Source organism: Halichoerus grypus, chromosome 12 (genome assembly GCF_964656455.1).
Source record: "Halichoerus grypus chromosome 12, mHalGry1.hap1.1, whole genome shotgun sequence".
Taxonomy (NCBI): domain Eukaryota; kingdom Metazoa; phylum Chordata; class Mammalia; order Carnivora; family Phocidae; genus Halichoerus; species Halichoerus grypus.
The window spans coordinates 88052594-88073852 of record NC_135723.1 but is presented as its reverse complement, the minus strand read 5'-3'; the positions used below and the strand labels follow the sequence as shown (position 1 = coordinate 88073852).

The 21259-nt window shown below is 42.4% G+C and overlaps 1 protein-coding gene across 2 annotated transcripts in view; it reads right to left on the bottom strand.

The window, feature by feature from the left end:
- Nucleotides 1-21259, bottom strand: part of LRGUK (leucine rich repeats and guanylate kinase domain containing) — a 104611-nt gene that overhangs the window by 45189 nt on the left and 38163 nt on the right. For both annotated transcript variants that reach the window (XM_036091688.2, XM_078059579.1), the window contains exons 9-13: nucleotides 19942-20028; nucleotides 18478-18584; nucleotides 13314-13433; nucleotides 6309-6405; nucleotides 2430-2543 (exon numbers count right to left, since the gene is read on the bottom strand). In XM_036091688.2, coding sequence (XP_035947581.2) covers nucleotides 2430-2543; nucleotides 6309-6405; nucleotides 13314-13433; nucleotides 18478-18584; nucleotides 19942-20028 — 525 coding nt within the window. The remainder of the gene's footprint in view (nucleotides 1-2429; nucleotides 2544-6308; nucleotides 6406-13313; nucleotides 13434-18477; nucleotides 18585-19941; nucleotides 20029-21259) is intronic.

Below are 21259 nucleotides of genomic sequence, written 5' to 3'. Positions count from 1 at the left end.
TTGGAAATAAAAGAACTACCTGGTTATCCTCTAACTAACTACTCTAATAAACATGAGGGTTAAAAAAGAAAATTGCTAGGGGTCCCTGGGTGGCTCAGTCGGTTAGGTGTCCGACTCTTGATTTTAGCTCAGGTCATGATCTCAGGATCATGAGATCGAGCCCAGTTTTGGGCTCCACACTGGGCATGGGGCCTGCTTGAGATTCTCTCTCCCTCTCCCTTCCCCCCCTCCCTGTTCATGCTCTCTTTAAAAAAAAAAAAAAAAAGAAGAAGAAAGAAAAACAAAAAGAAAATTGCCAGAATAAAACAGGTACATTCACAGTAGTGCTGTATCTTTAGTACTGAAAAGTAACTTCTTTTTTTCTTTTTTCAGATTTTATTTTTAAGGAATCTCTATACCCAATGTGGGCTCAAACTTACAACCCAGAGATCAAGAGTTGCATGCTCTACTGACTGAGCCAGCCAGGCACCCCACTCAGAAGTAATTTCAAGTCTACATTTCAAAGAGCACCCTTACAGCTCCAGGAGATAAAGATCTTACCAGGGAAGAAAGGCTCCTCTGTTACCCCTTTGTCATCTCCTTGGGACTGGTCCTATTCCTAAACCAGCAACCTGGTTGGATGGTTCCTATTACATCTCACAGCTTCTACCCAGAGCAAGGGAGAGCCAAGCTGCCAGGAGCCCATGCCAAGAAGCAGGGCTGGGTGGTGGTCTGTAGATCAGGAGGGCTGGGTGGTGAATAACTGCGGCTCCCCAGCTCCTGCAGACCGCGAGCAAATCCCACAATTGCTCCCCGAGCACTAATTTCCTCATAGCTGAAATGCAAGAGCCCTTCCAAATGAACCCTAAAGCTCCTTCCTCCTCGATCCCATCATCAGTAGTTTAGTTTAACATTCAAAATCTTTGTTTTAAACATTCAGCGGGGGGAGTGGGAATGAAATATGGGATCTTTTAAAAAATAATTTCTAAAAGTGTCAATGACTAGAGCAGTTTGGAGAAATGCTTTCACTTGGGAGAATCAGGGACATCAGGCCTGGTTTATAGAGTCAACCTCTTGAAAATGAGTAGGAGAAAGTTCTCAGGGAGGAAAAAGACAGGAGCCAGCACTCAGAGAACCAGTGAACTGGAAGAAGGTAAGCACAAGGAGCTGGAGAGTTTCTGCCTTGTCCGAGGAAGATATTTTTGATTATTAACATAGAAACACAGAAAACCTCCTTAAAGATGCAAACGTAATCAATTGTGGAAAGATGAGAACTGCAGGATTTTGAAGTTAGAAAAACGGAAGAGCTGGAAGAAACGTGACCAGTTTCACTGAAGGGAGGCAACGCCCCAATCCAAGGAGCCAAAAAGGAGTCAGTCTCCTCCTCTGCCCAGTTACAAAGGAAACAAGTTTTTTTTTTTTTTTTAAAGATTTTATTTATTTATTTGAGAGAGAGAGAATGAGAGACAGAAAGCATGAGAGGGAGGAGGGTCAGAGGGAGAAGCAGACTCCCTGCTGAGCAGAGAGCCCGATGCGGGACTCGATCCAGGGACTCCAGGATCATGACCTGAGCCGAAGGCAGTCGCTTAACCAACTGAGCCACCCAGGCGCCCCAAAGGAAACAAGTTTTAAAGAAGTTTCTGAGTCGATAGTAAAGGAGTATCTGACCAGCACAGATTCTGTTTTCTATAAGTTTGATCTAATGGAATCATTTTTCTAACTTCTTTCTCTGACTACAAAACTGTTAGACCGCTCGGTGAAGGTACCTTAAAAAGACAATCAACTGTCTTTCAAGACTTCACATAGTTAATAAAGCTATCTATTTTTAAAACAAATAAGTAGGATAGTCATGGTTTTACTCTGGATCTGGATTGGAGAGAAACTTCTGCATATTCTAATTACAGAAGGTCACTGGGGAGGATGGGATATGGGGGCAGAGAGGGAAGTCTCCTGAATTCTGCAAGTCTAAATCGCTCAGAGCGGGAAAGGATTGGAACCAGCGAGCAAGGGGGGTCAATGAGGGCATAGCGCACACGTCTCCCCCGAGGAAGCAGAGAACAAGGGCGGCTGCGCAGAGCTGCCCAGGCAGGTCCTGAGGGGGCCACGCACCTGCTCCACAGCCTGTGAGAAGGACCTTTACCTAGTATCACTTTATATAAACAGAGACCATGCCCTAAAAGGGATAATTTGGTGAGGAAATTAACTTAGAAAGTAAATCCCGAGGAGCACTTCTATCCCGAGGGTACGTACAAGCCACGTCTTGTAGCGTAACTCCTGTCGTTTAAGTGTTCACGTCTGGCCCCCCCATAGGAACTATAAGCTTCCCCCTGTGCCTGGCAGTGTGCTCCCTGCATTCGTGGCCCCCTCCTCAGCCCCAGATATATATATACAGACTCACACACACACACACACGCATTAAAAATAAATTGACTGAATGAAAAAACACTTACTTCTATTTCCATGTGAATACAGCTTGCTAAACCGTCTCTGGCAATACCTTCTATGGTGTCCCTATTTAATCCATAACTGTGATTACCATAATTAAATGTTAGAATGAATTTCCCCTGAAATTTGAGAAGTACAGAGATTTTCATATAACAGCTGCCATAACGAAAGTTAAACACAAATGAAATTATTTGATGTCTTACTTTTACATGCTTCCATAAAACTTACAAATCGAAGGCTGACGATGGGCTTACGGAACTTAATATCAAAATGTGGTAGAGAAATTTATTCAGAAGTCTCAGCTGGCAAAAAAAAAAATTAAGTTTTTGGAGCTCCCGGAGTCTGCTGACAAAACACGTGGGGAGAGCGAAGGCGCTGAAGCTTCTGGTAGAACAGATCATTTTGCTTGTTTACCTGCTTCCTTGCCAAACCTGCACCATAAACGGTCATTACTGAGAAAGCAAAACCGACAGCTCGCCCTTTGCCATGTCAGCTATGCAGGCAGGCCAGGTACCCCAGAAAAAGCTCCCATTCTTGAAAGCCCTGCATTCCCAGATAAGCCTGAAGGCCATGAATTACAGGGACATCCAAAACCCTTTGCATCCTGAGATAAGCCATGAAAAACAGACCCAGTTCTGTTTTTCCTTATAAAACACAGCTTTTTATTGACACCGCCCCAAGTGTTTTTCAACAGAATTGCTGTGTGCCCTATAGTCATTTGAGGTTTAAATACTGCCTTCTATCTACATTCTGGAAGCCCAGTTCTTCCCAAAGCTGTACTCCCTTGCAAAACAGTCCAAGTTAAAACATGTCTCTGGAAGCTGACCTTTTCTTTGACAATGTTATATTTATTAAGCTACTAGGTCTCATCTAAACTGGAAAGCTGGTCGCAAAAGAAGGAATAAAAATATGGATGTTCTTGGCAACTGTGGCTCCTCATGCGCGGGATTTTGGAAGAAATGATGAAATGAAAACTTGCAAGGCTGAATCCCATCAACTGAATCCCATTGAATGGCGGCATCATCATTAAGAACAGTAGCAATTAGGAGTCCTTTATGCTACTTCTGCCTCCTGGCCCCAGACGTCCTGGAGATTTGGGGATCGGGGACAGGCTATCTGTCCCGGGACGGGGGGCCTGGAAGTCCATGAGACACAAAATATCTGCTGTGGTGGGGTGGGTCTCTAGTGAATGTGTCTGCTAGGAGTGATGAGGAAAATCTACACACCTCGTAATCCAAAGAAGTTTATATCATGCATTCTAAACATTAAAAACTCAACAATAAATATCCTAATATTTTACTCCTTCAATGTCATACCTTCTTTGTTCTTTGGAGAAAATACTAGGACATCTTTTATATATATATATATATATATATATATTGCATCTATATAGGTAGATAAGATACTGAATCTCCCATCGGGTATATACTTTTTCTTGTTTACTGTGACTCACCCTGTTTTCAAAATGTATTTTTTTTTGGCGGTGGGCGAGGGGCAGAGGGAGAGAGAGAACCTTAAGCAGGCTCCATGCCCCGTGTGGAGCCTGACACGGGGCTCAATCTCACAATCCAGAGATCATGACCTAAGCCGCAATCAAGAGTCGGACATTTAACCAACTGAGCCACCGAGGTGCCCCTCAAAATGTACTCTTGAATCACGTTTCAGATACATACTACGCATCTGTTTACTTGTGTGTACACAGGTGCACACAAGGGCCTCCCTCTGTGGACCCCAAAGATATTTCCTGGGAGAATGCAGAGCTGGAAGAATCTGACATTGTGCTTTTATATATAAAACAGGCTTTGTTAACCTTTTTTTAAAGAATTGAGATTAAGCGGTCGTCCAGCTTCTGGCTGGGGATACATCTTCCTGCTTGCAGATTTCTTAGTAAACAGCAGTAATCATATTTCAGGAGCCTCCAGGTCTGTGATCTTACTTCAATAAGAGAGGAAGAATATCTTCAGGGAAGTGACTGCATTTATGTCCTTAAGAAAGGTTCACGTGTCTGTAGGCATGTGGTGGGGTGGCAATTCCACGTGTTGGTGATGAGGGAATGGAGGAGTGGGTGGGTGTGACTGTCCACAGGAGGTGTCCAGGGCCTGGGTACGGCAGGGTGGACTGCCAAGGTGGGGTGGCAGGCGGTCTGGGTGGCTGTTCCAGGGAGGGGGGTTGTATATACAGACAGCTGAGTGTGTTGGTGTGACCAGAGAAGCTGACAATATGTCATGAGTTATAACCTCTAGGTTTGCCTCTTTTTTTTTTTTTTTTTTAAAGATTTTATTTATTTGACAGAGACACAGCAAGAGAGGGAACACAAGCAGGGGAGTGGGAGAGGGAGAAGCAGGCTTCCCGCTGAGCAAGGAGCTCGATGCGGGGCTCCATCCCAGGACCCTGAGATCATGACCTGAGCCAAAGGCAGATGCTTAATGACTGAGCCATCCAGGCGCCCCACTAGGTTTGCCTCTTAGAAACAGTCTCTAGCTCGCTTTAAGGAAAAGGAGCTCAGAAGCAAAATTCAAATTGAAGAAAATGACATTATACTGAAGTAATATACGTTAGAAGAAGCAGTAAAAACAAGTACTACGCACCCGTACAAGCATTTTGTAGAGGGAGTCAAACTGTAAAACCAAATATGGTGTGTAAGTACAGCGATTTCTTAGACTAGGAATTGAACCAGACTTAGTTACTACCGATCCAATGAGGTATGGAACATCAGGGGAGCATATGGGGTACTGAGAACAGACGAACTGAACCAAGAAAAAAATGCCTCAGACTCTAACAAGAGAAATTAACATGAATTTCGGCAACTAGCTGTCTTTCAACCCAAAGAGTCCTAAAGGAATCCTTCTTACTAATATCAAGATAATGCTTCCTATCTCTATTAAGGCTTTTAGAAATATAAAAATCCCAAAGTACTCTGGATACATTCAAATGAACTACCAAAATACAGCCCTAGGAGAGAAGATTATAAAGAATCTCCAAGATGTTCTTTTGACAAGGTTAGAGGGGAAACGGCCTAGGGATTACAGGACTTTCTCACTTGGGTTTCTCTGTGAACGCAAGAGAAAACATGCACTATGTGTAAAGCTGGCCATTCAAAATTAAACTCATAGAAACTGCAGATCCCATGCTTAATTGTACCACAATTACCTGCACTGATGTATAATGTGGAAGATTAAGGCTATATATGTGTCCAGGACAGGCAACTGAATGAGACACACCATGATGAAATGACGCTTAGAGCTACAACCAGTAGAAAGCACCAGTGATGGGGCACCTGGGTGGCTCAGTCAGTTGAGGGTCCAACTCTTGGTTTCAGCTCAGGTCATGATCTCAGGGTCCTGAGATCGAGCCCCGCAACAGGCTGTGCACTCAGCGCGGAGTCTGTTTGTCCCTCTCCCTCTGCTCTTCCCCCTGTTCTCTCTCTCTCATAAATAAATATAGAATCTTAAAAAGAAAAAAAAGCATCAGTGATAGCAAACAGGAGTGGTCTCTGGACAGAACACTCCAACACCAAGGGAGGCTCAATTCATAAGCTTTGCACATCAGCTCTGTCTGTGAGAGTTGCCTATCTTGAGTAAAGTCTGATTAATAACAGCAGCACATGATAAACACAGATCACAAGAACTTTTGTAGTGCTCTTATTTCCATTTTCTTAAAACGTCTACTCATTGAGCTTTACTGAAAATTTACAACATTCTCTCCAAGATCCTAAAATAAAGCTGCATGTCAACAAGGATGTATACCTGGCTTAAGAAAAAACAACCCAAGAACACTTCTCTCATAACAAACAACATTTTTCTCTTTGTTGTCACTAGTTCCTAATATTGCTACCAGAGGACGTGTGTTTCTTGTGTAATACAAACAAAGGAAAATGTTCTTACCATGTTTAGCATTTCATCAAAAACTTCCTGAGAGATAAAATGATAATCAACTCGATCCCCTTCTCCAAAGTAAGGCGGTCTTGTGGTGTGGCAGGCCCTGAAAACACAGTAGATAACCGGTCTACTTTCAGCAGCTTGGGATTCAAAATGCAAAAGGTCTGGGTAAAAGTAGGTTTTAAAAAGTTGAAATTCATCCACGAATCATGAATTGTGAGGTTAACGAACGTAGTTCTGAAAACACTGTGGTTCTGAAGTGCTAGACTACATTCAGCTGCTACACTCTACAAGGATTATACAAATTCAGGATTATCCACACCAAATCTTGACCCATTGTTATTGATCACCTCTGAACCACCTCCTCACACATACTACTTCAGTTCATTACTCATATATTTCCACCCAAGAGTCTTCGTGTCCTCTCTGCTCTGTGGGCATTTCCCCACGCCCCTCCTCATCCCTCATCTGGCTGGCCCACCTGTCTTCCAGGACTCAAGTTAAGTGTCTCCGCCCGCCCGCCCCCCCCCCAAAAGCCTTTCTTGACCTCCTATCGCTGATTATGCACCTCTTCTTTACATGCTCATAGCCTCAATGCCTGCCACTGCCTGCATCCCAGTTCCTTGTTCAGCACCCCACCTCCTCAGTGCTGTCAGTGCTTATAAACACCAAGTATGAGCCTCCCGTGGGAAGCCATGAATGGAGTTCTCAGCTCAACCAGAGAGACCCTTTCTGATCACTGTATGCGACAGCATCCCCTCCCCGTCCCCACGCCCCCACTTACTATCACCAAAACTGCCTTCCTTTATCCACATATCAGGGTTTTCCCTGTCTTCCCCAGCAGGACGTACAACTCATGAGGAGAGGACTTTATCTTGTTCATCTTACTTGCTACTGCATTCCCCAAGCCTGGCCCCCATGCAGGCAGTCGCTAGTTATCTGTAACATGAACCAGTAAATGACACCTGTGAGGGGGGTAACAGGCGTGACCAACTCCATTTGGTGGAAGACAATAAAGATGGCTCGTCTAAGGCCACAGAACCGACCAGTGTCAGTCCCAGAAATAGACAATGGGGCCCCAACTAGCCCACGACTCTCGATTTCATACCATTCTGACTTCCTAGTGTTAAGTTTTGGGAATGCAATGCAAACTGATCTTTGTAGTATCCTGTAGTTTTTAAAGGAGAAGATGAGAATAGCTAGACATTTGACATGTTATTTCATTCCTTCCTCACAAAAAACCATGAGGCGAGTATTGCCGATTCCATTTTACAGATGATGAAACTGAGGCACAGGAATTAAGTAAGGGGACTAAATAGCAACGCCAAGGCGACTCCGCGTCAATTCCTTTTACTATCGCGCCAAGAGCGTAGAGGTGTAACCTCAAAAGCCTCTCCTGTTACAGAGTCCAATTTCTATAATTTGTACCGCTGTTCCCCTTCCATTATCATCAAGAATTAACTAGACTAGGGCGCCTGGGTGGCTCAGTTGGTTGGGCGGCTGCCTTCGGCTCAGGTCATGATCCTGGAGTCCCTGGATCGAGTCCCGCATCCGGCTCCCTGCTCGGCGGGGAGTCTGCTTCTCCCTCTGACCCTAACCCCTCTCATGTGCTCTCTCTCATTCTCTCTCTCTCAAATAAATAAATAAAATCTTAAAAAAAAGAAAAAATTAACTAGACTAGTAAATTTTAAGTTCTTAACATTGTATTTAAATTATAGACCCAGGAAGGAGAGTATATTCTAAGAAAAGACTGTCAAAACACATGGTATTTGTTTTGCTGTGTGAATACGCTGGCATTTCTTCACACACCGTGGCAGGGCCCTGGGACCCTCTGTCTATTGGTGTCCTTGACAGGCGGGGAAGATAATTCAGGGACTTGGCATCCTGCGCTGCACACCCTTAGCGTAGCCTTCACACGCAGTGTTGGATTTGCATTTTCCAACAAAGGAATTGAGCGGCAGGAATTTTTTCAGTATTTCTAAAAGGAAGACAAAGCAAAGAAGTAATTTGAAGCTTCTAGGCAGGTAAATAGAGAGGAGGCTTCAGTGAGGTGGAGAATGCGGATGACAGAGCCCGTATCCGCCGCAGAACCTTCTATTACGAAGGACCTAAGATGACCTGTGGGTTTTTGAATCCTGTCATCCAATTTTCACATGCAGAAATGTTCGCTGTGGAGTATGCTGCCCAAATGTGAACATCTTAAAAAGGAAATTCTGCACAGTGAAAGCAGTGTTTCACTAAACTTAGAAAAAAAATGATGCCAAATTTTAGACAAAGAAATCTGCTTGGGCCATCACCTTCGGTGTCCTTCTTCTCCCTGGTCTCAGTACAATTCCATTTGTAATTTAGATTTCCATGAGTTTCTTATTTACTAATTAATTTACTAGTTAAGTCATGGTGAATTAGTTAACTCATGGTTTGCAATGGGAGCCACACCAAAGAAGTGAGTTAGAGATGAACGCCAGACTACAACACTGGGCCTGAGAGTCTAAGAGTGAGTTTAGACATTCAAAAGGCCCGTTCATGGCCCAGCCGTCCTGGAGGATCCTAACAAATCAAGTCTATGGAGAAGAGGAGATGATCAGGAAGGGAAGGAATCCGCAAGGTCAGACCAAACAGTGGAATGGCAAAATATTCAGGGAAATGCAATGGGAAGAAAAGATGTCTGAGAAGAGCTAGCAGCTGGATGAGGAGTAGAAATTTTTTGAGTTTGATTCAGAAGCATGCAGTTTTAGAATTTCCATTCTGGACCAGATGGCCTCAGGAAATAACAAACTTCTTGTTACTGCAAATATTTAGGCAGAGGTTTAGCTGTGAGCACATCTAAATTCAAGCACGTGTTGTGACGAGCACTGGGTGTTATGCACAACTAATGAATCGTTGAACACGACATCAGAAACTAATGATGTGCTAGATGCTGGCTAGCTGAACATAATAAAAAAAAATTTTAATCACACAGGAAAAAAATAAAAGATAAATAAAAAATTAAAAATAAATAAATTCAAGCACATGATAGCACGCCGTACTGTTAGTAAGTGAACTCTTTCAAAGGCTATTCACAAGAGCCCAGGTCTTCCTAGGGCATTCAGTAGGAAAATTAAATTGGTCCTAACCCTCACTGCAAATATACATCAGTTAACTGCTGGGCATTTAAAGAGATCGTCAACACAAGATTCCAGCAGCACGTCTGAGTATCCCATTCCAGGAAGCCACTGCCCTGTCCACTTTCCAGTAATGGCATGCTGCTTTCTAACTGATGCCTTTGTGAGCTGTGACTGTACCCCAGCTGGCCCCCCTGTCTCCAGTACACCCCCCCCCCCGAGCTTCCCACAGGGCACACTTCCTGGAATGCAGCAGTCCTCGTGACACCCCCTGCTTACCTATCCTTTACGCTCAGACTCCTGTCTATGTCTCTGGTCTTATCTTCTGCCGTCTTCTTGCATACTTCCAGTACTCCGGCCTGTACTTACAGCTCATCAGACCTGCCTGTCGTTCCTCCCGCCTGGAAGGCGCTCCTGCTCAAGTTCCACATCCCATGTGTCTTCCACATCTTCTATCCCAGAGGCTCTTTACTCCCCTCAGCACAGCACCCATCACACCATCCTGTTGGCCAGCACTGACCTGCCTGAATCCAATACTAGATGGTAAGCTCCCAGGACAAGACCCCCGCCTGTCTGTTCTACAGTTCCTGCTGGCACATGGCTGGTGCTCAATAAACACTGATTAGGTGAACAAATGAACCATTCTACGGGTTTGTCACATCTGGATAAACAGACCTTAGATTATTAGACTGCACGAAGGTAGCTGCAGCTCATACATCTCAGTTAGCTAAAGAGCTGTGGTCTTTTACTTTACTGTACTATCGTACTAAAAGTAAAGATGTTTAGTAGTTGACATCAAGAAAAAGGTTATAAAAAGAGAGACTGCTGTAAAATGGAGATCTCAGAAAGAAGAATAAAGTTTTCCTTTCATGACTATTCAGCTCACTCTCAAGGCCTTAAATCTGGAAGTTGGACAGGTATACCAGCATTGTTTTACGTTTCTCTCATTATTCATTACTCTGCCAGGGAGCCACTGGTTTGTGTGATAATATTAAGGTTGGAAATAGATTTTGAAGGCAGTAAATTCCTATCTCCATGTAGAACTAATAGAGGTAAAGAAAGAACAACCAACCTATTTCTAAAACCAAGAACAAATAGAAAAATCAAAACCTAAAGCGAGAACAAGATCTCTCAGCTATTCTAATACTTGTTAGACCACCACGTTATGCTTTTAATACTGATATATCCGGATATACAGCTCAGTGTGTGAGAATTTCACTGAATGTCTCAGTCGTGGGTCAATGTAATTTAAAAAAGGGAAGACAGAATACCATGAGAAAATGAAATAGATGGGAAAGAAGATTCAAGCAAATCGCAGAGAAAGTGCCTTTGTAAATACTTGTATGTTTCATGATGAAACTGTTTTCATGCCTTCCCCCCATTTAATTAAAAATCAATAAAAATTATGTTGGATAAGGAATTAAAAAATCTAAATAAGAGCAATGACTTGCCTCTGAGGATGTGCTTTGGTTTTATCATTTGTTTTAATCAGAAAGTTGCTGCATATAAAGTAGTCCTGCCTTACCTTCTCCACAGATGACATTACTAGCTAGCTAATACTTTTTTTTTTAATCCAATGATATGATCTTTGATCCATGCCTCGATGGAATTTTTAGAATGATGCGCCACTGAGCAAGCCCCGATCTCTGCCTCCAAGGGGACGCCAGTGAACGGCGGGCCAGTGCTTCGGAGCCTGCAGGGGAAGTGGGGGAGTGACTAGGCAGTTAGGAGTGTCTTTCCACACGTGCCACTAATTCCATCCGGAGGAGAAAGACAGCAGCAGCAGTAACCCTGCGGGCACGAAGCTAGTCTTAAGGTTCTGTTTCGCTGCCTTGTGCCTCCCTACAAACTATGCACGACACTAATTAAAGGTCTGAGTTCCCCACTAGATTACAAATCTCATTAAAGCAAGGACATTGTCAATCTTGTTCTCGCTGTATCTTCAGGGCTTAGCACATGGGAGGAATTCAATAAATATTTACTGCAAGAATTGGTCAACAAATGAATGAATCCATTCATGTCCCCATATATCCATCAGTGGTAGTTGTGGAAAATCACCTCTGTTTCTTGTCACAGTAATTTCCCACGAAATGTGGCTTATAATACCCTTAATTCATTCATCCTGTGCACTCACTCAATCTGTCACTTGGTTAACAAGTATTTCTCATGTAGGTATTAAGTTCCTGGTCATCTGCTGAACTCCGAGAACCGAACAGTGGGCAAAGCTGACACTGGTCCATACCCTCCTTGGGCTTACAGATGAGTAGGGAAGACAAACATTAAATCAATCAATCACAAGCATGATGGATAAGCATTCTAATGGGGGGAAATGGGCTTTAATAAAAATGAATAAGAAGAAGGCCCATCCAGGTGAGAAGAGAGAGGCAGACTGACTCACAATCTTGGTAATGAGTTAATGAACACCTCCGAGAACACATCTGATCCCGCACGCCTCCGTAACGAGTATCACAAACACATCTGAAGGACCTGGCTCTCAACCTTTACAACATAATTAAAAGGAATTTTAATCCGAGAAAGCCTTGGTTCCCAGCATTCTGGTTTGCTAAAAGTTCCGGGTTTACATTGGCACTATAGTTGGGATACACCTCTCTGCCCGACTTTGACCTTCCATTCATTTCGTTCTACTTATCTTTCAAAACAGGGTCGGTACCCCTATACAGGCAAAATGGCACTCTATACTTTTTTATTCTAATGTTAAGTTTTAATTTATTTTTGTTACTTCAGGGGGCTTAAAATATATTAGTAAATAAATCATTCTATATATTTGGATCCCAGAGTTGTTCAAATGAGGGATGTAATTTTAGATATCTAAGTAAATGGACCTGTTTCTTTCTTTTTTTTTTTTTAAAGATTTTATTTATTTGACAGAGAGAGACACAGCAAGAGAGGGAACACAAGCAGGGAGAGGTGGGAGAGGGGGAAGCAGGCTTCTCGCGGAGCGGGGAGCCCGATGCGGGGCTCGATCCCAGGACCCTGGGATCATGACCTGAGCCGAAGGCAGACGCTTAACCATCTGAGCCACCCAGGCGCCCCTAAATGGACCTGTTTCAAATAGTATTTACATTGTTTGAACATATATAGCTTAAGGGAAGGAAAGGCATTAGAAAATAATTTGCATTTATTTTTCTTGCTGTCCGAAATAGCTTTGCAGTCCCCTCCTCCGGTCACCAACAAACATTACTAATCTAAAGGTAATTGCTTTGCCATAGGTAAAAATTAAGAGGAAACCAGTTTAAAAGACCACAGTGGTGACTCTAACTCTGACTCCCAGAAACCTTTAAGTAGTCTGTAAGTCCAGCTGAAGATTTTTTTTGAATGGTCATGTTTTTGATATTCTCCTCTATTTTAACTGGACCATGAGGGAAGCACACAACAAAACGTTTGCTCCAGAAAACGGGAGTGCACTGAATGCTAGCCTGAGGGAAAGGAAAGGAAATGAAAAACATTTGCCGTCATTTCTCTTTCCTTCCTCCTGAAATAGGCCTCGAAAGAGGACGCCCCGCATGGAGATGAGTAAGTGGAGGTGCAGTCGGTGTGAGTCCAGCGGAGGAGGGGAGAGGAGCTCACGGGTCCTCCGAGCACCGAGCCCGCCACCTGTCACTGCACTATCCGTGCTGTGGCGTCCCGTGGCCACAGGACAAGCCCGGGCTCCGACGCCACCACGCTTCACTAAAAACACGTGGATCTTCAACCCTTGGAGAGTGATGTGAGCTGTCAGTGAAGAAAGGTAAACATTTGGAGGAATAAAGTACAACAAATAAAGTACAGGGTATCTATCACAGTGTAATAAATGGCAAAGAAGCTGATGAGCCTTCTCTGCACCTTTTTGAGCTTGCTTAAAATTAGCAGCCACAGCCGACAATGTACAGCCTTACACGAACACACTTACCCGTATCGGAAGTATGTGCTGAACTGTCTGCAGAGGTGGTGAGCCAGTTCTCGTTTCCCACAGGCTTCAGGACCAGCTAGCACCAACATGGGATAAGGGGCGTCCAGGCGGGGCAGAGTGCTGGAACATAGGGCAGGCAGTGACGGCCGGTCCTAGTCACATACACGCCCGGAGGGCAGGGGCTGCACCACAGTCACTCCCAAGTCAGGGTCTACACCACAGTCACACCTAAGTTCGTGACTGAGCACGTGCTACCTGCAGGCCCAGGACAGGAGGCTGGTCCTACTTTCCTGAGCAAGTTGATGATGATAGGCCAAAAATAATATTCAAAGTGTAGATAACAAGTCAAGTCCAAATGTATGTAAATTTACTTTAACAACATTTTTAAAAGGAAAAATACAGTAAGATATGTTAGTTCTTGGTTGATAAAGTATTTCCCCAAGAACTTCAAAACGGAAGAAGAATGCTCTCTGAGAGGTAAGCTTTAACATCCATACCCCCTGAATTAGAACACAGATATGCAATGAAAATGGTAATAATTAAAATTTACCTGAGCAATCACTATGTGCCAGGCACTATTCTAGGAATCTGACGGGCATTACCTCATTTAATTACTACAGGAAGCGGATGAAGACGTTTCTATCATTATCTATCATTATCCCCATTGCATACACAAAGAAACTGAAGTACAGAGAGGTTGATTAACTTGCTCAAAGGAACAGCTAATAGCTAAGAGCTAATATGGGAATCTAGGCACGGCTTCTGGGCCTGAAAGACTGGACTAAGGAGTGAAAACATGCTGGCTGGAGTGTGTGAATTCTACTCGTGCCACAACTATAGAAATACAGAATAAAACATATTTTAAAAATACATGCTAAGGTATAGATTCTATGATGAAGAATGGAGGTGGTGGTAGCATCCACAGAAAAAAACAGAAAAAGTTAAGAGCGAAAGCCCATGGATAACATGTGTAACAAAACCAGATGAGAAAGTATCTCCATGAACCATAAACCCACAAGCCTTGCCCAGTGATGGAATCCTTCTTGGGGGGGTGGGGGGGGTGGGGATTTGGGGCAGCAAGTGACAGGCCTGAGGAAAAGGGAACCCCAGCAGAGTCAAGGGGTATCCACTGGAAAGCAAGCAGGCAGATACTGTACATGAGCAAAAATCTGTACATCAGTATTCCTAATAGCTGGATTTGTAATAGCCCCCAGACGGAATCAGCTCAGAAGTCTTTCAAGAGATGAATAGTTATCTTATAATGTATTATTTGTTTCAGAGGTACAGGTCTGTGATCCAACAATCTTACACAATTCACAGCACTCACCATAGCACAAACCCTCCCCATAGCAGGAAGGGAAAAATGAAGGGGGGGAAATCGGAGGGGGAGACGAGCCATGAGAGACTATGGACTCCGAGAAACAAACTGAGGGTTCTAGAGGGGAGGGAGGTGGGGGGATGGGTTAGCCTGGTGATGGGTATTAAAGAGGGCACGTTCTGCATGGAGCACTGGGTGTTATGCACAAACAATGAATCGTGGAACACTACATCAAAAACTAATGACGTAATGTATGGTGATTAACAATAAAATTTAAAAAAAGAGATGAATAGTTAAACTAATCGTGGTGCATCCATACAAGGAATACTACTCAGCAAAAAAAGGAATGAATTGTTGGTATATCCAACAACTTGAATGCATCTCCAGGGAACAAGGCTAAGTTAAAAAAAAAAAGCCAATTCTAAAAGGTTATACACTATATGATTCCATTTGTATAATATTCTTAAATGACAGCACGATAGAGATGGAGACTAGACTACTGGTTGCCAGGGATTAGGGGGGTTGAAGAGGAAGGAGGTGGCTATGGCTCTAAAAGGGATCCTTGTGACAAAAGTCTTCTGTAGTGGTGCTCATATGATCTACACATGTGACAAAATTGCATAGAACTAAATGCATACATGAGTACACGCAAAGCTGGTCAAATCTGATCAGGTTGGTGGGTTGTATCAATGTCAATTTCCTGGTTTTGATATTCTACTAGAGTTAGGCAAGGTATCACCACTGGGGGAAACATCTAGAATTTCTCTGTATTATCTCTTACACTGCATGTGCATCTAAAATTATCTCAAAGTTATATGCAACTTATGAATCATTGAACACTACGCCAAAAACTAATGATGTACTATATGTGGGCTAATTGAATTTAAATAAAAATAAAAAATAAAATAAAATTATCTGAAAGTAAAAATTTTTAAATGATTTAAGAGAAAAAAAATTGAAAGTGACAAATATTGAATATAGGCCAAGGAGATCTTCTTTCTGAAGGAGAAAACCAAAGCAAAGGAACAGAACAAATATTAAAGACTGTAATTCAAGAAAACTTTCCTAAAATAAAAAAATAAAACTATGCATTGAAATAGTACACAGCATACCTGAGAGTATTAGCCCAGAATGACTAATATTAAGATACAGTCTAGTAAAATGACTGGACTTAAAAAAAATCATTCAGATAGAAAAAGAGAACACATGACTTATAAGGGAAAGAAAACTGTCTATCAGATTTTGATAGATGTTTTGCACCCCCCCCCAAAAAAGAGTAACATCCTTTATATAGTCAAAGAAAGAGCCACAGATTTCAAATATAACAAAAATGACTTTCAAGTATAAAGGACAGAGAATATTATCAACATGCAAGAGGCCATGGGATACTGATCCCATAGCTCATCCTAAGGAGTCTACTGGAGAACAAGCTCCACACACCCAATTAACTCAGGAGACATCAATACAAGGGCTGGTCGGGAGCCATAAATATGCAGTTATCCACAGAACTAAGACCAAATGACAGCAAAGGAGGAAGTACGGTGTGTGATGGATACACGTTCTGACAATATAAATATGGTACACTATTTTTAATGTGGGTGATTGACACATAAAATGTATACAATAGGCAAATTCACAGGGATAGAAAGGATATACGAAGTCTCCAGGAACTGGGAGTAGCAGGCAGTGGGCAGTCACTGCTTAGTTACAGCTTTTGTCTGGGGGCGGGGGGATGGATGAAAAATTTTGGAAACAGGTGGTGGTGATGTGTAAATATAATTAATGCCACTCAACTGTACACTCTAAAATGGTTAAAATGGCAAATTTTATGTTATATATACTTTACCACAATAAAAAATGGCGGGGGGGGAGAAGAGTATAGGCGAAATAGGATTTTAGTGTTTTCAGTAATCATGTTGGTGGTACTATTAGCACTGATACTGCTGTGTTGCAATAAGGGATTAGAAAAAAGTAATTATGGGATATTTTAAATCCATCTTCCTCTGTGTTTTTGATGTGGGAGGGAGGACACAGATGTAATAGAGAGGAGGATAAGTAAAAGCTCAACCATCGCCTTGAAATTGAATTGAAAGTATCAATATGAATTCAGGAGATCTCTTATCATCTACCTATAAATAGATATAGATCTACCTAGATATAGACTAGATATAAGCAGATTGAATAGATGTAGATAGAGACATATAAACAGATAAATAGGATAGATAGAATAGACCAATGGGTGGATGGATATATGGGTGGGTGGGTGGGTGGGTGGGTGGATGGATGGATGGAAGGAAGGAAGGAAGGAAGGAAGGAAGGAAATACATTCCTAGCTCTGTCCACTAAAAAGCCTAACAACAATGACCAACTCAGTAGCAAGGATAACCTCTAGCACCCATACTGTGACTGGGAAGTACCGTTTCTCACTAAAACAAACCAGGGCTTCTTGGAGAAGTGGTTGATTCCAGAGTTTGGACAGGGCTTGTAGAAGATGAACCTGGACGACCTTGTCATACAGGAGAGCAAGAAAGCTATCCACGACTACCAGGCCAGAGTCAACATTCTGCCATGTAATTTTAGTATTGTATCCTCACCCTAGTTGCACCAGGGGAAGGGACGGTGTTCCCCAATAATGCAGCATAAGAGTGCCAAGGTCAAGAGTCAGGGTTCCCTAGTGGCCCAGCTTGGGAAGGGCAATGGTAGGCTTGCCCCTGTCTCTGTGAGCTTCTCACAATGAACACTGCTCCATTCTGGAGCATCTGGGGCTGCTTGGCCACTTTGCTCTTGTCTACTTGATAGCCGCAAATGATGATGAAATACGTGTTTTTCAGACAGTGCTGTAAATTTCTTTGATACATATTTTTATATAAATGTACCCTAAAGCATGAAACAACTAGCAATCTCATAAACTAGGAAAGAAATACAATGAGGATATAAATGCCCTTCTTTTAAATCAAATGTGCTTTTCCAGATGTATGCAAATAAATGATAAATCATTTCACCTAGAGGGCGACCATAAATATATAAAACTGTCAATGTCTGTATTATTAAATTACATGTAAAAAATCATGTCCTGGATGCAAAACAAAACATTGTGCTCTCTGTGGGAAACCAACCATGTGAAGGTACAGAAGCAAATACCACATAAAGAAGGGAAGCCATTTGTAACGAAGAGATTTTACAAGTATTTTTTAAATGCCTTTGGGTATTGATAGAATTTCTGCAATATACTTATAGCATAAAAGGCCATCTGCTCCAACAGATTGTTTAAAAAGAAACGGAGAAACTGTGGTAAATCTGTCTTTGAACTTAGAGGTGAGAGACTCTGTTCATGTGTTCAACTAAGCTGCGTGATTCACGGGCTCAGTGCAATCAGTATAAAGACTATTTCAGGTTTCCCTTGGGCTAGCTGGGCTTCCTTCTATGGACTCTCTCATAATCTGCATTCATGTTCTTTGGCAGGGCTATCGAGCATTTACTCACAGCTAAGGAAAAATTTACAGTGGACAGAAATCATCATAATTCTCTGTTAATGAGGCAAAGGTCTATGGCTCTATCCTACAGCAGGAAAGTTGACACATTTTTAAACATCGTGTTTCACTGTCCTATGTCAGAGGCTAGCCACCATTCAAGGGGCTGGATGGAAAAGGGAAGATGAATCCACTCATCTCCACACCTGGGAAACCACCAATGAGTAAATCCCGCACTCAAGCATGCGATGATAATCGCTAAAACTGAGACAGCCAAATAAAGACAAATAAAGACAAAACAGAGTGCTAGGGCAGACGATGAGGTTGTCCTGTGCTCGCCACCCTGAGTTCTACCCTGGGGATCCCTCACAAATACCTGTCAAAGATCCTCTGCGGCTGCATCACACTGTTGACAACATGGGTCAGGTGATCTTGGGCTGCGACCACTTCTGGGGGAGGGTCGTATCTATTCACGGCAGCAACCTTTGCCAGAATTAGAAATGCAAGAGGAAAACACGTTTGACTTCTTAAAAGAAGACAAGTCTTAGATTTTCTTGAGTGAAACATTCTAGACACGCAACCAGGTACGGAAAATAATTTAATGCATGCTCACTGACCTTTGTGCTCAGTCTTTGTGCTCTCACTTTCCTAAAACCTAAATAAGGATGATTATCTTAAAATATGGAGCTGGAGTCCCTGGGTCCCCCACTTCTTTATGCTCCCGGGTTTGGAAGAGAAGCAGCAAATACAAAACCTCTAAAGCCCAAGATTACTTTTAATATAGTAAACATTCCCACTTTGAGTATGAGAGGAAGGAATAAAATACATAGTTCTAGATTCCAGGTCGTTGATACCACGGGGATGTGTTCCTCATGCCATCTCACCAGGAGCAATTCCAATGATCTCAAATTCTACCCAAACCTCCCCCTCTTTCAGCAGAGCTCTCTGTGTTCAAAGATAGGGATCTTTCCCTCGTGACATAGCCTTCTCTATCCATGTGTCCTTGTCACCCCCCTACACACATGATCTTCGTGAACCCCACCTTTACTTAATGCAGGCTTTTGAATTGCATTCCCTTCACAAAACATTAAAGAGAAAAAGAAATCTAGCAAGTGCCCCTGAGTTTGAGAATAACAACGCACTAACATCTGTAACTATTTAACAGCGATTTCCAAAACGCATGTATGAAATGGAATATCTGCCCCTCTACATACTTATACCTGCTTTCATGCTCATCTCAAATGGGTATTTAGCGTAAGAAATCCCTGGTTAGTGGTGATTTCAGCTGTCCCCAGTCACTAAAGCAAGACAAAGTAGCACCCCTGGCATGGTGGCCGGGAGGCACGTGCTAGTGTGTCAGGTCCGGTTACTCTGGAACCGTGTGTCCAGGGGGATCATGATTTTAAAGAGCAGAATTAAGGGTTTAAAATACCAGGAGAGTGATTTGAGTACCTTTGGATTGTAAATGTAGAGTGACATAATAATAAATTTCATTATTAAATGAATGTTTAGAGCAACACAGTGAGAATCACACACGCTCCCTTATGATAGTTATCCAAGTTAATAGACTGCCATCGCGCTGCTGCCTGGACCCACGGAGCGCAGCTTCTGTCCCCACTGCTGGCCTGTTGACTGTGCGAGAGCAGCACCTTCGCCGCATTCGTGCTGATGCTCAGCTTTGCAGGGGGTTAAACCACAGAGTAAGGAAGCACTCCCTAAATAAGTAGTTAATTCCCATATTGTCACGTGTGCCATTTATTGATTACATCGGTCCTCCGGCAGAGAGCAAAGCCCTTGAGCACATTAACTCACAAACACGTGGAATAATATGATTACATACCTTTTCTTCCACTTTGATTTTCTTCTGATCTAATTCTGTTAGTCGTAGGAGCATAAAAATCACGAAGAACCAATATTCAGATTTTTCCTATTTAAAATATCAAGAGGAATATTCAGTTGCCTTCATGAGCAAGCACTAGCATGCTACTCTCACACGTAGGTGTTTCAGCTTCTACCCTATCCACACACACACACCCTCAAGGTGTCTGCAGTTTCACGCTTACCAGTCCCCTCGTATTAACTCACACGCAGACTGTGCCTTGTAGCTTTACAAAGCTCTTCAAACGTGTGATCTCGTTAATCTCCCTGTGACATAAGCAGGATGGGTATGATCATCTTCATTTCTAAAGAGAAACTAACTAAGCCTCTGAGTGGTGAAGCATTTCACCTAAGATTCCATGGCCAGTGATTCAAATCCTTTTTCTTCGAACTCCAAAGAGTTTCATTATTGCAAATAATGAACATTATTTATGACTAGTTTGTCATCTATTTTGTATTAGTTTGAATTAATTTGTACCATTTTGAATTTATTTTACAATAATAAATAATATTCATTTATAGAACAAATTCCTTATTACTCCCAACCATCTGCTATGTTAGGATTATCTAGCTTTTAGAAATATAATTAAAGTTTTGTATTAAGAAGCGACATCTTTGAAGAGAAAGGTATTGGTGGGTGATGCATTTCATAGATAAGAGTGCACATGAAATGAATATACAAAGGTATCTTTCTTGTCCTTTGATGTGTGAGTTGGGGGGGGTTGTGTATATAAGTGAGTTAATGTGTGTGATAGGGTTTGTGGTATTTATTTATGGGCATGCACAAACATTCCCCATGGCTCTAAAAGGGGGGGCGGTGTTCATGGTTGCTTTGTAAGCCCTGCTCCTTTCTTACCAGAGATGCGTTTAAGTTGCCAGCCACTATTCCCGTACCAAGGATTGGATTTATTTTTTAATCTTGTTTTTCATTTTTGCTTTTGCTTTTTTTCTTTTTGCTTGTCCAGACATGTTCATCAAGTTACACACACACAAAAAGGTACTCAGAGATACATTTAAATTCAAGAGTCTCTGGAAAAGGAAGGGCAGGGTATAGGTAGCAAAGTCGAATGAAGGACAAATGGAAAAAGAGGGAGGGAGAGAAGCCAGGAGAGAGGATCTATCAATGGTAGGAAACAGAGAGGTTTGAAAAACAGTGGATTTTTGAATATCAGAGGTGAAGAATCCATAGGAAATAGAGTATTTCTTTCTATAATCGTTTTTACAACATCACCAATTTCCCACCTATATCCAGACAAATTACTATAGGTATCTGATCTTAG